The sequence below is a fragment of the Ciona robusta genome, chromosome 1, assembly GCF_009617815.1.
Source record: "Ciona robusta chromosome 1, ASM961781v2".
Classification (NCBI taxonomy): Eukaryota; Metazoa; Chordata; class Ascidiacea; order Phlebobranchia; family Cionidae; genus Ciona; species Ciona robusta.
In genome coordinates this window covers 11,744,249-11,757,917 of record NC_143235.1, presented here as the reverse complement: position 1 = coordinate 11,757,917, position 13,669 = coordinate 11,744,249, and the positions used below count along the sequence as shown (strand labels likewise).

The 13,669-nt window shown below is 36.5% G+C and overlaps 2 protein-coding genes and 1 long non-coding RNA gene across 4 annotated transcripts; 2 read left to right on the top strand and 1 right to left on the bottom strand.

Moving 5' to 3' along the window:
* The first annotated feature begins 1,622 nt into the window (after nucleotides 1–1,622).
* Nucleotides 1,623–7,094, top strand: LOC149743244 (carbonic anhydrase 2-like). Of its 2 annotated transcripts, none has more exons than XM_089890490.1 (10): nucleotides 1,623–1,729; nucleotides 3,888–3,951; nucleotides 4,007–4,098; nucleotides 4,384–4,483; nucleotides 4,638–4,756; nucleotides 4,814–4,906; nucleotides 4,989–5,054; nucleotides 5,388–5,442; nucleotides 6,050–6,156; nucleotides 6,553–7,094. In XM_089890490.1, the coding sequence occupies exons 2-10, from the start codon at nucleotides 3,918–3,920 to the stop codon at nucleotides 6,673–6,675; spliced, it is 789 nt and encodes a 262-aa protein (XP_089746616.1). In that variant the 5' UTR covers nucleotides 1,623–1,729; nucleotides 3,888–3,917; the 3' UTR covers nucleotides 6,676–7,094. The 2 variants fall into 2 exon arrangements, with proteins under 2 accessions (XP_089746616.1, XP_089746606.1); XM_089890480.1 differs by lacking the exon at nucleotides 1,623–1,729 and adding an exon at nucleotides 3,570–3,787.
* LOC149743242 (uncharacterized) lies at nucleotides 1,889–12,155 on the bottom strand. The gene is made up of 2 exons (XR_016386274.1): nucleotides 11,712–12,155; nucleotides 1,889–2,386 (listed from the first exon to the last, which is right to left on the bottom strand). It is a non-coding gene; the product is annotated as an uncharacterized LOC149743242 (long non-coding RNA).
* Nucleotides 10,269–11,382, top strand: LOC149743243 (uncharacterized). Its single transcript, XM_089890594.1, has 3 exons — nucleotides 10,269–10,538; nucleotides 10,623–10,692; nucleotides 11,003–11,382. The coding sequence occupies exons 1-3, from the start codon at nucleotides 10,320–10,322 to the stop codon at nucleotides 11,083–11,085; spliced, it is 372 nt and encodes a 123-aa protein (XP_089746720.1). The 5' UTR covers nucleotides 10,269–10,319; the 3' UTR covers nucleotides 11,086–11,382.
* Nucleotides 12,156–13,669: the final 1,514 nt, after the last annotated feature.

The following is a 13,669-nucleotide window of genomic DNA, read 5'->3' as shown; positions in this document are numbered from 1 at the left end:
TGCATTTTAACATGCACAACGACTAATGAACTGTTTCTGTCGACATCCGCAGATACATAATTTTAAATCACAATGACTATATAAGGTTGCATTGAAGCATACTGTGATGTATGCACGTAGGTAAAACGTATTCTAATATAATGAGAAATATGAGATAATTTCCGTTAGAATTTCACGGAATCGAAATTTGTGTACTTTTCCTTTTATCTGAACGATTTGGTGAAAGCAATTATTATAACAAAGGAAGTTATGTATGATTCAATAGCTTGCTAGAAGCATATAGACACCACCCTTTGTCAAGCTGGTGCTGGTAAACGTTTGTCTAAAACTATTAGATATTGAGAAAATGTTATCACGGTACCAGACTTTACGGTTTTGTGTTTCGAATAGGGAATTAGGCTAAGTTCATGACCATATACTGGAAGAAAAATAAATTATTTAAAATGTTTGAGATTGTTGTTTGACATCAAAACAAAAAATGCGATAAAAAAACTCGGGGATTTTTCACAAAGCTTGTTTAACAGAGAACAAAATATCATCAGCCCAACAGCGAAGAAAAAGTTTGCGACATGGAGTTAGGGCGGTAATGCTACATTAAGCAGTGTATACCGTGTGTTAAGCCAGTGTGGGTAAACGTTTATCTATAACTGTTGGACTGTAATTGTCACCAGCGAATGGTACTGAATTACGGGTTGGAGGTTCAAGTAGAGGATTAGATTCCTGACCACAGAAGAAAGAATAAATTATTTAAAATGTTTGAGTTTGTTGCTAGCATCAAACCGAAGCAAACATTTTTATTAAATAACTTTGGTATCTTTCACAAAGCTTGACCAATAGCGATTAAAATATCATCAGCCAAACAGCGCAGAAGTTTTTTGCACGAATTTTACTGTACCCTTTCTAGCGATCGATCAAAGATAAGCTCGCATGAGACTTTAAAAAAAGTTTGATGTCAATTCTTTTTTGTTGAAGCAGAACAACTACTGCTGAACAACTACTGAATGCTCGGTATTCAAAAGTTGCTTACGCAACATGCATGGAATGTGAGACAAAAAGACCGCAACCGTTATTGGCATTACCTAAAGTCTGTTTAAGATTAACGTATATACTATTACAGTTAGATTTGTACTGAACACTTCGTTTAAATACCTTACCATTAAAAGTTTGATAACGACCGTGATTCGGAATTTAAACAGATTATCTCGCGGTATCCGTTTTGCATTAAATTATAATGTCATATGTTGGCATTATTCACTGCCATATTGATCATTAATTATACAAAACTAAGCTTGGTCGCCCTGACAAAAGCCGTGACACGTCTTGTTTACAGAAAAAAATTAGTTACCCGGCACTAACAGCACGCTCAGTTGTTACTTTCCCGCCCAGCGCCATAACTGAAGGTCGTATCACAGCAGCAGGCTATGTGATGGACACTTTCTGCTTTGCTGCAACCCACTACCTGCTGACCAGCAAATAAAGGGATGCTCGTCCCATGGCACTTCGCAGTTAAATGTAACTCGCGCTCAGCTTGTAGTACGGCCAGGTTTTAGGTTAGCCAGCGGGAAACGGCAAACGGGGAATGTTTGTACAAACCTCCCCGTTGAGTAATATCGCCCTGTAATCTGTGATTTGTGGCTTTCTTTTCAGACCAAGTAGGTGCAGGATTGCATTACGCTGCCAAATACTTCATTTAATCTACTCATAAAGAGGAAGTCGTCGGTTCAGAACGGTAAGTTTGTTTTAGTTTCCTTTGAGTTTATAGCTGAACTTATACGCATTACTATGAACGCACTGGTCGTTCATAGCTTTCCTCGTAATAACACGACAAGATTGGCATGTCAACTCTGTCAAAACAAGCTACCCCACCATCCAGCAGCTAATACAACCATTATAATACCAAATATTTTATTTATCAAAGTAATTTTGAAATGATTTCTTATAGTTAAATTTGCGAATGTATATGAGTTATGACTATATGGTATCGATAGTGTGATCAATTAAAATCAATACTGGTCCGCCTCTAACGAAGCGTTTCGCCCCGTATAACTTGAGTCGATGGAGCGCATATTTCACGGTCTGTTGTTCGGTAACAGTTACACTAATTAACACCCTCAAAAGTCCATGTTTTGGCTAAATCGAAACAAAAAGCTTTTGCACAACAGTAAACAGATGTTCAGTACATCGTATAAACGTACCGGGAGTTTACTACCACAGCGATTTAATGGTCTACTATATTGGGTATCGGCTGCTTATCACGTTCCAGTACAATGCCCAACACCACGCTGGTATCAAATCTTCTCCGCGGAGAGCATTCTTTGTTTCTTTATTCTCTTCTGAGCACACACGCCCATTACAAGAGAGAGAAAGCAGTGCTGCAAGATATTTTCTGTCGCAAAATAATATAAAGAATATAAAAACACAAAAGAAACTATACTACTAAAATATATGACACAAGGTTAAATTATAAAACTGCGTATTTTTAGATCTGGTTTATTTGAGTTTAATAAGCGGTTAAGTTGTTCATAAACGATGCGGAAGCACTGTTTGTTACTACTTGAAAATTCATGTACAGAGTAACCATGTGCTGTAAAGAATAGGCAAGTTTTGTTTAACTGCTGTTCGGAATAGTCGTTTAAGTGTAATAAGAGCAATTTAAAGTAAACATTTGAGTAATACAGTATAAATATTAAGTATGACAGCGATTTCGTTCTCAAGGAAAAGCTGTAGTATTGTGTAAAACGTACTCTATTTACTTTAACATTATGGGGGGTTTAGTTCTATTGTTAAATTAAACCTTTAGTTTAGCACAAATGGTTTCGTTATAAAAAGAATTTGAACAACGCTAATTAAGCTTTTGTTTAACAGTTTACGCCGTAAACAGGATAACAGGCTGACAAATTTTAGAATAAGGGTAAAAGACGGAATATATGTCCTTGTGCGGAATGTGGAAAAACAAATACCTTCAGTATCAGTTTAAAGAGAATTAGAATATACCTTTCCAATAAAACTGGTCTTGTTACGCAAACCAAAAGGGCGTCATACGCAAAATAGCAATCATTAAAAAAGTGTTACGCATGATCACTCTTTGTGACTCTGTCGTGGGTTACTTAGAGGCAGAATTCAGTTGAAAGATCGTTTGTCAAAATATACCTGGTTGGGGTTCGTAAACCGCCGTGACTCGATGGTTAATGCGCTTGCATTAAAAACGAAAGATCCCGGTTTCAATAATGGATGCTTCGACCATTGTCGGCGTGTGGGCCTTTGGGCAAAACACTAAACGACAAAGTTAATGTGGTAATTAAGCGAACACGGGGTGTATACGAAATAGGGCACCCGTAGTGGGCCACGCGGAGTTAAACAAGGGTCATTCCTTAAACATAACCCGATATTCTGTTTCTGCCCCCATCCCATTATTTTGTATTTTAACCCTGGGAAAAATAAGCGTATTGGGATCCGTACTAAATGACAATGTTTTTACAAAAATATAATATTTTTTTCGCCTTTAACCCAAACGAGTCTGTTAACCATAAATCAGGGTATTGATTATGCTAATGATTTAGTGTTAGGCAGTGAACAGTGTATTTATAAACAGGCATGGAAGATGTTAAGGTGTTTTCTTTTTGAATAAATATGTAATACTCTGTGAAAAGTAGTGGCAGTGCAGTAGAATTTTCACCATCTCCTGAACTCGCTGTACAGCAATCGAAGGACATCGTGTTATATTATGATTAGAACTGCAATTTCCAAGGGACTTTCCCTGTCCCCAGCATGCATCAGCGCTTCAAACGTAATTCTTTTTCTTGTTTTTTATTTACCGCAATTTTAAAGTTGGCATTATTTTGTACTTCTTGGGTGTTGTATAACAAATAACAATATACTGTACTCAGGTAAGACAATTCAACGACCAACAACGTAGAATGGCACACTGGGGATATGCTCAAACAATTTTAGGTAACCATGCCCACTTTCCTAAGGTATTCAAAAAATGCGTGGATTTTAATTACAGGGCCAGAAAAATGGTACCTTGATTACCCGATCGGCAAAGAGGGAAAGCGCCAGTCACCCATTGATATCAAAGAAAGGGACCTAGACCCAAAGGTAAAACAAACGTCATGAAATTTTTACCTATGTTGTTCTGTGGGGTAAGATGGGACACATTTAGCACATAATATCCAAATATATCCTGATCGTGTTTTAAACAATCAACAACGGTTTATGGAAGTCGCGAGGATACGGTTTTATAATTCTTTAAATGTTCCATGTTAACTAAAAAATGAAACAAGAAAATAACTGAAAAGTGTCCAATCTCCCCCCCCCACTATAGAAATATTTAACTTCATGTTTAAATTTTTAACAGTTCCAAGTGAATGTAACTGTTTTCAGAATTTTCCTTCGTTGGATATGTGTTACGACCCAAGCGAAATTACGAAGGTGAAGAACACTGGTACTTCGGTCAAGTTCTTTTCAACTGGAACTAAATCTGGTGCGATGTTATGATTCTTCAGACTTAGTTTTTTGTACAATTTACTTTTGCGATTCGTATTGCTCGATAAAATATCCCCGCAAAGGGCGTGTTGGTGTGTTATTTTACAACCAGTGTTGCCCGAATGGCATTAATAACGCTGTTCTATATGTAGGATTTACTGGTGGTCCCTTCCAGCACAGACAGCGTTTGGTCCAATTTCATTTCCATTGGGGTGCGGAAAATAACCGTGGTTCGGAGCATACGATCAACGGCAGACCTACAAGCGCAGAGGTAAGCAAAACTATAGCAACAGTTTGATGACAATCGTAACATTGCAATTCTTTTTAGCTTCACTTTGTGCATTACAACGATAAATACCCGGATGCTACCGAAGCAATGAAGCACCCTGACGGTTTGAGTGTACTTGGCGTATTTATTGACGTGAGTGAAAATTAGTTGGTTTTCGTAACGTTTAAATTCAGTATGATGACTGTCGTATCACTTTAAACCTTCCCTTTTTCAGGTGAAATACGCATGCAACCCTGCATATGAGCTTCTTCTGCACAACGTTAGGAAGGTTCGGTACGCGGTAAGTCAAGTTTACTTATAATGTATAACAAATAAGACCAAGAAACTTTTAATTGTTCTGAAAAAAAAGCAAATCGAACTGCTTTTAGAAATCACCATTAAAAATATCTCTATAGTGAGTCGAGAAATTACCAAATGAATGTGTCATCCGTTAATTTTGATGGGGGTTAAGGGTAAGATAGTCCATTTTCCATTCAGTTTTATCGTCCCATTTATAACGAATATCTACTAAACTATATAAGCGCAGTCCCTTACGTTAAAAAAGCGCGGTTATAATCGTTAAAACTCCAATTGAAAACTGGACATTATGTGCTAACGGCGGTATCCATCACAGCACACCGAAGCCCATGTGGATGGATGCCTTGACGTGGATGGATTATTCCCATCAGGTAAGCTGATAAGCATTATGCGGTGAATGAATGAATGTAACTTACTTTATCCTCGCGTCGCCGGAAAACGACAGTCGTTATCACACGGGTTTAACACCTCGTGCCAGCTTACGAGTTACCATGTTCGTTACTTTGTAAGTGATTATTTTTTGGGGGATTTTTTTTTATTTTTTTATGTATGGCTGATAATTTGGACAACCCATTAGTGACCACCGGGTTAAAGCAATTGCCGTTAGGTGTATTGCCCAAAGACACATACGCCTGTCGCCTACAATGGTGGTTTCACTAGTACCAAATGAAAACGTGTTTGGTTTACCAGTTTACTAATTTTACTGCAACTTTAGTCAGACACGTCACCGTTGATTTTTGTACTAATTCGTTTCATATTTTGCATATAAAACGTAACATTTATCGCTAATACTTAGTGAAAACATTTTGTTATTATAATAGTTTATGGAATTTACTTCAATGTCAGCCGTGTGCCGTTGATTTTTGTACTAATTATTTTTAAATACTTTGTTAAAAAAACTTCACATACACTGCAACTAAATGTTTGGCATACTATTCAATAACCGCAAAACTTAACACGACCACATTGTTATCACAGACAAAGGCGCCTTCGCTCACTACCACGGATCCCTGACCACCCCACCACTTACTGAATGCGTGGAGTGGATCAACTTTCGCGAAATAACCGGAATATCTCAAGAGCAGGTAAATATGCAGTTCTACAAACACAGAAATAAGATGGATACTTATATGATCATATCAGCGGTATAGTTATTAATTTCAAAACTGTTTATAAAACAGGATAAGCATTATATAGTAGGGTGGGGGAAGATGGAACACCTTTAGCACATAATATCTAAATATCGTGATTGTGTTTAAACAATTAACAACGGTCTATGGAAGTCGTGGGGATACGGTTTTATAATCCTTTGAATGTTCTTTGTTTACTACCAAATTGGACGGGCAAAAAGAGTGAATAGGTGTCCCATCTTCCCCCACCTTACTATACTTATACGTATAGTATAACTTAAACAGATACATATTTCGTTTTTTTTGTCATGATAATATAAAAAAATAACACTCAGTTCTATCTCTGTATAGATGGACATGTTCAGGGGATTGTATTCTACCGAGGAAGGCAAACCAGCAGTGCCTCTGGTGGACAATTTCCGTCCAGTGCAACCAATTCATGGTCGCACAGTTTACTGCCGCGACTGTATGTAAAACTAACGCAAGAATCTACATTATGTATTATATGCATTTATTTGCGATTCAATGATACAGAATTATGCAAGTCTGCATGTTATTGCACGAAACGTATCCAGTATCCAGATATTGTAAAATCTTATTACCCTTATACAAAAGCCTCACATAACAAACAAAAACCAATGAAACCACCATCAAAAACACAAATTAGTTAAAAATCAACAGAAACCAATGAAACCACCATCAAATGTATGTTAACCATAAACCAATTCTTTGTTCACCATAAACCATGTTATATATGCACACGACACACCTCAGATACAAATAACTACTTCACAGTCTCATGTACGTCCAGCCGTTTTAAACACAATACAAAAAAAAACTTGTGTATTTTGCCTATACCACGTATTCAAGAGAATAAATTATGTATATTGTCATCACTGGAATATTGTTTTTTTTACGGACAGTGGCAGACAGTTAGCCTTTAAAGGTCCCTTTATGTGACAGTAACATTCATACTAACGTTAGAAAATGATACAAAAAAGGAATAAATATTTGAACCAAAACAATATCGAGCCAAGTTCATACAGATTAGCGTTATGTACTTTGTATACGTACAAACGTTACCGGAATTTTTTACGTAAATTTTACACCGCTTAAATTAAACACATATTGTTGACAGTCTCGTTACATCATAACAGTAGGATGCACCAAGTGCTACCAAACAAGTAGCAAACAAAACTCGGGTTCACTCAGGGTATCAAAAAATAAATATTTAAGTACAAAGGTATACGACGTGCCACAATTTATCGAGATAAAGTTTATGTGTCCTAGTTGAATAAATGAGCATAAGACAACTTATCGACTTTATTGTCATGAATCTTATTTGCATTTCAGCAAATTAGTAATAGTCGTGAAATTTGGGTTAATCGTTTCTTTCTATAAAAGTTAAAAAAAAAATCAAGTTTTTAACCAAACGTTTATAAACGCACCAGAATTGCTGTGATCTGTAGGTCAGTTTCCATAACCTTAACGCCTGATCAACTGGACTGCAGTAAAACAGCACTAAAACAATAACCATAAACTTTTATGGTGAAGATACGACTGAAGGAGGGGTCTGAAAAGTTTCGTATTCACGCCAAAGAACTGCTAGTTCATCTTAATGTTTTGATTCTATGGATAATACCTTCTTGCTAGATATTAAAGAATTTACATGCGTGCAGTCGGAGATGATACTTTATTTTAGGAGGTTCGTGAAACACAGTACCGAATTGAAGTCATGTAAATTTCCTGGTTAGTTCTGTACGCACAGCTCAAGAACGGATATCCATCGTCTACTTTCTGACGTCAGTCTTCTCTATTTGACTGCGAGCAGTACGCAGAACGTTTTTGAAAGGGTAGACTAGTTAGTAAAAGAAAAATTCAATGCCCGGGTTCTTTTGATGCTAGCTTAAGTGGGCGGCTGAGAAAAATATATTTTATGGGCTTATGCTGGGAGAAAATTAGATTAGCGTCATAAACAGTGAGACATTATTGAAGGTTTTAATCTAAAAAGCTGGCGAAATCCAGCGAAATTAACCTAGCTTGAGGAGAATCGTGTAGTTGCTTTATTTGTATAAGGACTACCGTGTAAAATGAGATTTGCCGGCCTGTTTTGTCAACTGAGTACCTTCGGTAGAATCGAATTGAGTAACTTTATTTAGCACTATCGGGTTTCTTTAGTGGTTGATTGTTGGAATAAACCGTGTAGTTATAATTAAGTGTACAAGACAGCAGTGGTAAATTTGTTTTTGTATTTTTTATATTTAGGCTGCTAGCCAAATTACATTTTCTACTCGCGCGTTTTTGTTTTGATTTGTAGCGGATTACGTAAATATGATGCTCTGTAAACTTATGTAAAGTATATGTTAACCGGAGATGCGGTTCAGCAAGCTAAAATTATACGCTTAACTAGACAAAACGATGATGCATTTCCGTAAGAACAATAAACATAAACAGTTTGTGAATAGTCTGATGCGTTTTGTTTTTACTTTTTTCGAAAACACGCATATTCGATTACCTAAGCTTCTATTATAGGAAGTTAAACATTAGATAAATATAAGCGAAATGCGAACGATTGACAGTAACGGTTTTAGACGAAATATCTAAAAAAGTGCTTAAGCGGATCACAGGAGTCAGACGACATTACGTTATTGTATGGCTCAGAACGCTCAACTACTTACGTCACTGAGCCTACTTAAATACTGGTAAGCCTTATATGGAGAATGCGTACAAAGAGGAGAACGCGTAGCGGCGAGGCATTTACGAAAAGTACTTCACGCTTGAATAGATGTATGGGACCAGGTGTGGCCGATTGATCATTAACAGATCGCTCGGTTTCACAATTGCCGGTTGGTTTGTTTTGCCTGTATATTAGTTTAACGATGAGACATTAGAGTAGGTTTGAATATAAACTACAATCACGAAGAAGTACATAAGTTTTCGTTACACCTGCAGTCCAAGTGTAGATACGTTTGAGTGAAAACCGCACGCATATTTTCGTGACGGTAAACAGCAGTTATTCAGTAGTCGAGCTTACTTGGAATCAGAACTGAACCGAAGGCGTTGTTTATAAACGCAGCAAGCAGTGTTGGGTAGGTGTACACTGTACAGATAATTGGAGTTTCGTTAAAAACAATTTGCATTACGGTTGTCTTGGTGCATATGACAAATCATAAGAAGTGTATAAAACATTCAAAAAACGTGCTAAGTTGGTCTCACGCGCCAGATTTGCCTGTGGTGTTGAGGTGTTGTGGTACCAATATGTGACGAGCATTTCCTTCCGTTCTGAATATAGCTACATTATAGTTATTTTGCGTTACATAACCCAGTATACGTGTATCGAAGCTTTTGGTTTCATCTGCTTAGCATTTATTGACTTGTCTTAAGCGTTTACTCTTTACTTTACTGGTTTGCCATCGCTATGATAACAACTTATGGTGCTAACGAGTCACATTCCGTTAGAAAGAATAGCAATAGCCCGCGGGCGTTGTACCGAAGACACACCTGAACGGTGCTTATCTATAGGCAAAGACAAGTCGCAATACTCACGAAGGCATAATTCTTGTCGTTGGTTTGAACCATTACGTCATCGGCTATCGGAAGTATTATGTTGATGCAGATTTAACTACGTATTGTGAGCTATACGGTTTCTTTAAAGTAATGTAATCTTGATTATAAATTCGTAGTACTATGATATTTCGCAATAATAAGTAGTTTTTCCTAACACCAAAGTATGAGAAGCGCTAGTGGTAGTTTAGCTTTATTAAGAAACTATGTAGTATATGTACAACTGATGAAGAGTGTGACTAAATTATAACAAGAGGCAAATAAATAAAGAAAACAGGAGACCTGTAGAAACAAATTTTATGGTGTGAAATTATGAAGCTGCACTTGCAGGAGTTTAAAAAACACTTATTCCTCATGGCTAACCAAGCCGAATCATTTATTCACTTTTATTTCACTTTAATGGAGGCGGCATGGTTTCTGTTTCTTTAATGTAGGGAGGTTATATTAGCTATTGTATATTTGATGAAATGTAAATGTAACCTACTGTACCATTTGTACATGTTTTTAAATATTTTTCTTATGTTTAGTTTGGTTAGGTCATTTATATTAGCATTATGGAACAAGTAAAGAAAAAGTTTGCGACTATGCGTCAAGAACTGGATGAAAAGGAAGAAAGAATTGACCATTTGGATAAACTCCTCAAAGAAAAAAATATAGAAATGACTGAGTTTGAACACAGGATTCATGATTTTGAGAGAAAGGAAATAATACAGGAACAGGAAATTGATGCACTACAAGACAAAGTTGCTGCACTCTCTCACAAATTAAAAGAAGTAAGTTAACCTATTATTGAGTACATGTACAGTGTGATACACTGCTATACAGCCATTATCATATAAAATGTTTCCCATTTGCAGTCGGAAGATTCACAGGAACTTGCTGTACAAGAGGTTGCTACTTTAAACCATAAAATCAAAATGATGGAAGGTAAGTGAAAAATAAACTTTCTTAAAAGACATTTACTTTCCTACTTCAAACTACAAAAACCCTACTTCTTATTAGTTAAATAAAACAAAATTAAATGTATTAAATTGATTGTCCTTAAAATATAGTTTAAAAATAAACTAACATTTAAAACGAACATTTGGGAAAATGACTTTATCAAAGGTATTGACAACAGTTAAGTCTAAAACAATCGAAATACTAGTGCTGTGTATATATATATATATATATATATATTCAGTTAATTTATCAATGTGACGATTATTTAAAAGTTAAAACCACAATTTTCTTTCAGATGAATTGGAAGCTGCCGAAACAAAAGCAGAAGACGCAAAGAAACAATTAGAAGAAACAATGGCAGAGTTGTCTGATATTTAAAATGCAACAGCAGTAAAATTGTTTTTATCATAAAAGATATATACTCTTTCTCGTTTTAAATTTAATCTGTATTAGGGTTATTTTTAGGAATTATTGTGTAAGAAGTGTAAGAAAATTTTAACCTTTTATGCAGGATTAGAAAATGCTTTTTTGTGCCTTTTATATTTAAATTTAGAAAACTAACATTCCAGGCCTTTTTTTCTGCGGAAACAGTTAAGTCATTGTTATCTATTTGCATTTGCAGCGGCCTTGATTTGCTTATCACAGTATTAAATACAAATAATCGTATTTTATTCATCAACCGTGTTGGATATTATAGTTAGCAGTTGTCCATACCTATTATAATTCAAAGTTGATTTATTTCGGTTGTATAAAGAACATGAAAGATATGGGAAAAAGTAACAGTGTCAAACCAAAGCTTAGCATCTTTTGTGCTGTTACAATTAGAAATAAGGTAAATTATTGAATTAGCCAACACTAACTTTTACTTACTCATGTAGTTCATGTATTTTTGTACAAATCTACATCTTTTATTTAACCGAACGAAACATCAAAACAGTGTATTACCAAATGATTCACTATAAAACAAAATTGCCTAAAATATCATTTGTCCAAAAGCTACTAACCGCATTGAGAGCACACGAAATCCATTGTTGAAAAAAGCGAAAATTGCGGTGAACACTTCTTTTTCATCAGCCATATAAATCAAATCTAACCGACCTAAGTATCTTAAAAATAATAAATTATCTGAGTCAACTTTATAGGTAGGGACGCAGAAGGTACAGAATTGACATTACGATAAAGGTGGCTGTACACAGTATCTGGCATGCGAAGTCGTATGCACACCCATTACCGATTTCCGCATGCGGCAGCGAAATCCGGACAAAACAGACAAAACGGACGAATTCCGGATACTGTGTACAGCCACCTTAAGACTATTCGACAACTGGTTTTCACTGAGATATTGCGTTTAGCATCAGCTATCTTCATGCATTATCAATACAATACACCCTTACCCAAAAGTGCAGCATGTAAATAAATCTAATAGCTGTGCAAATGCGCGGGAAATACTTAAACATGAATACATAGAAATACTATAAGTGCCATAGCAAAAAATACGTCAAAAAAATAAGGATCACTTTAATAAAATAATAATAACTTTTACCAACAGCGTTTGCGCAAACTTCGTAAATACGATTATTTCCTATTTATATTTGGGCCTGGTCTCGTGATATATTCGCTCCGACCACTGCGCCCTCTAGAGGACGCCATGACCTCGACCGATACATTTGTACCAGGCGCTATTGCGCATGTGCCGCGACATCTATACAATACGAGGTCCATTTAATACGGACCGGTTTAAAAAAACGTTTCGGGGCAAAAGTTACTAAATACATTTCGTACCGTTTCAAGGTACATTTCTACCCTCTGTACTGCTGACGTCGCTACGTCCGAATATACGTCAGACGTCAGCATGCTGTGCCGATAGCTACCAGTAATGAAATAAACACCCAAATCACTACATTGTTACACTTGACTCTGTTAGTATTGTTCTATTTTGTAAAGCAAAGACAAAGAAGGTAAGTTCGTGTTTAGCATTGTTTAATCGACTAAGAAAAATATTCAATTTGTATTATACACAGCATATTTTTCTAAGTACTTGCTTATTTGTTAGTAGTACTTCCTACGCGGTAGCGCCAGGTACAAATATATCGGTCGAAACAGATATATCACGAATCGTCCGGGCGCTACTGCGCATGCGCCGCGACACCACTGCGCTTGCGTAGTAGGTCGGAACAAATACAATACGAGGTCTATTAAATACGGACCGACTAAAATAACGTTCCGGGGCAACTATTTACTTAACACATTTTGTACCGTTTCATCATGCTGTGTAGATAGTTACCAGTAATGAAATAAACACCCAAATCATTTCATTGGACTCTGTTAGTATTATTCTATTTGTAAAGCAAAGACAAAGAATATATATGCTTATATTAAACTAATCTAAAATAAGTTTGTTGGTAGTAGCCTACTTGCTTATTCTAAGCTACAAATAACATACTCAACTCAGTTCTGCAGACTTTAAATCGAAAACGAAAGTTTCAACGTTTAAACGTCGGTCGGGAACGTTTTCAACGGAGGGTCGTGATAAATTTAGACCGGGTGGTTAATATATTTGTTTCGACCTACTGCGCATGATGAATATCGTCGCGGCGCATGCGCAATATAGCGCCCAGTATAACTAGAAAAATATATCACGACACTGCAGGTGGTGCTATTGCGCCGCGCCGCCACTTACGCATGCGCAAAAGGTCGGGCCAAATAATAAAAAAAAGAAGTCGGGCCAAATGTCATGACAACTCGGACCAAATTGAAAGCAATCCTCTGTTGAAAACGGTCAGTCACGACAACGGCACAAGAGCCTCCAAACGACAGTTTCGGGATTCAGGATTCTAACCATAGAAACCGGTGTTTTAACTTGTGTGGTGCGGTGATAAGGTACACAGTCAATAATAACCGCAATACACAGGGCGAAGGGTTCTTATATCCCTCATAAATATTCTTCTGTGGCGAAGCATCG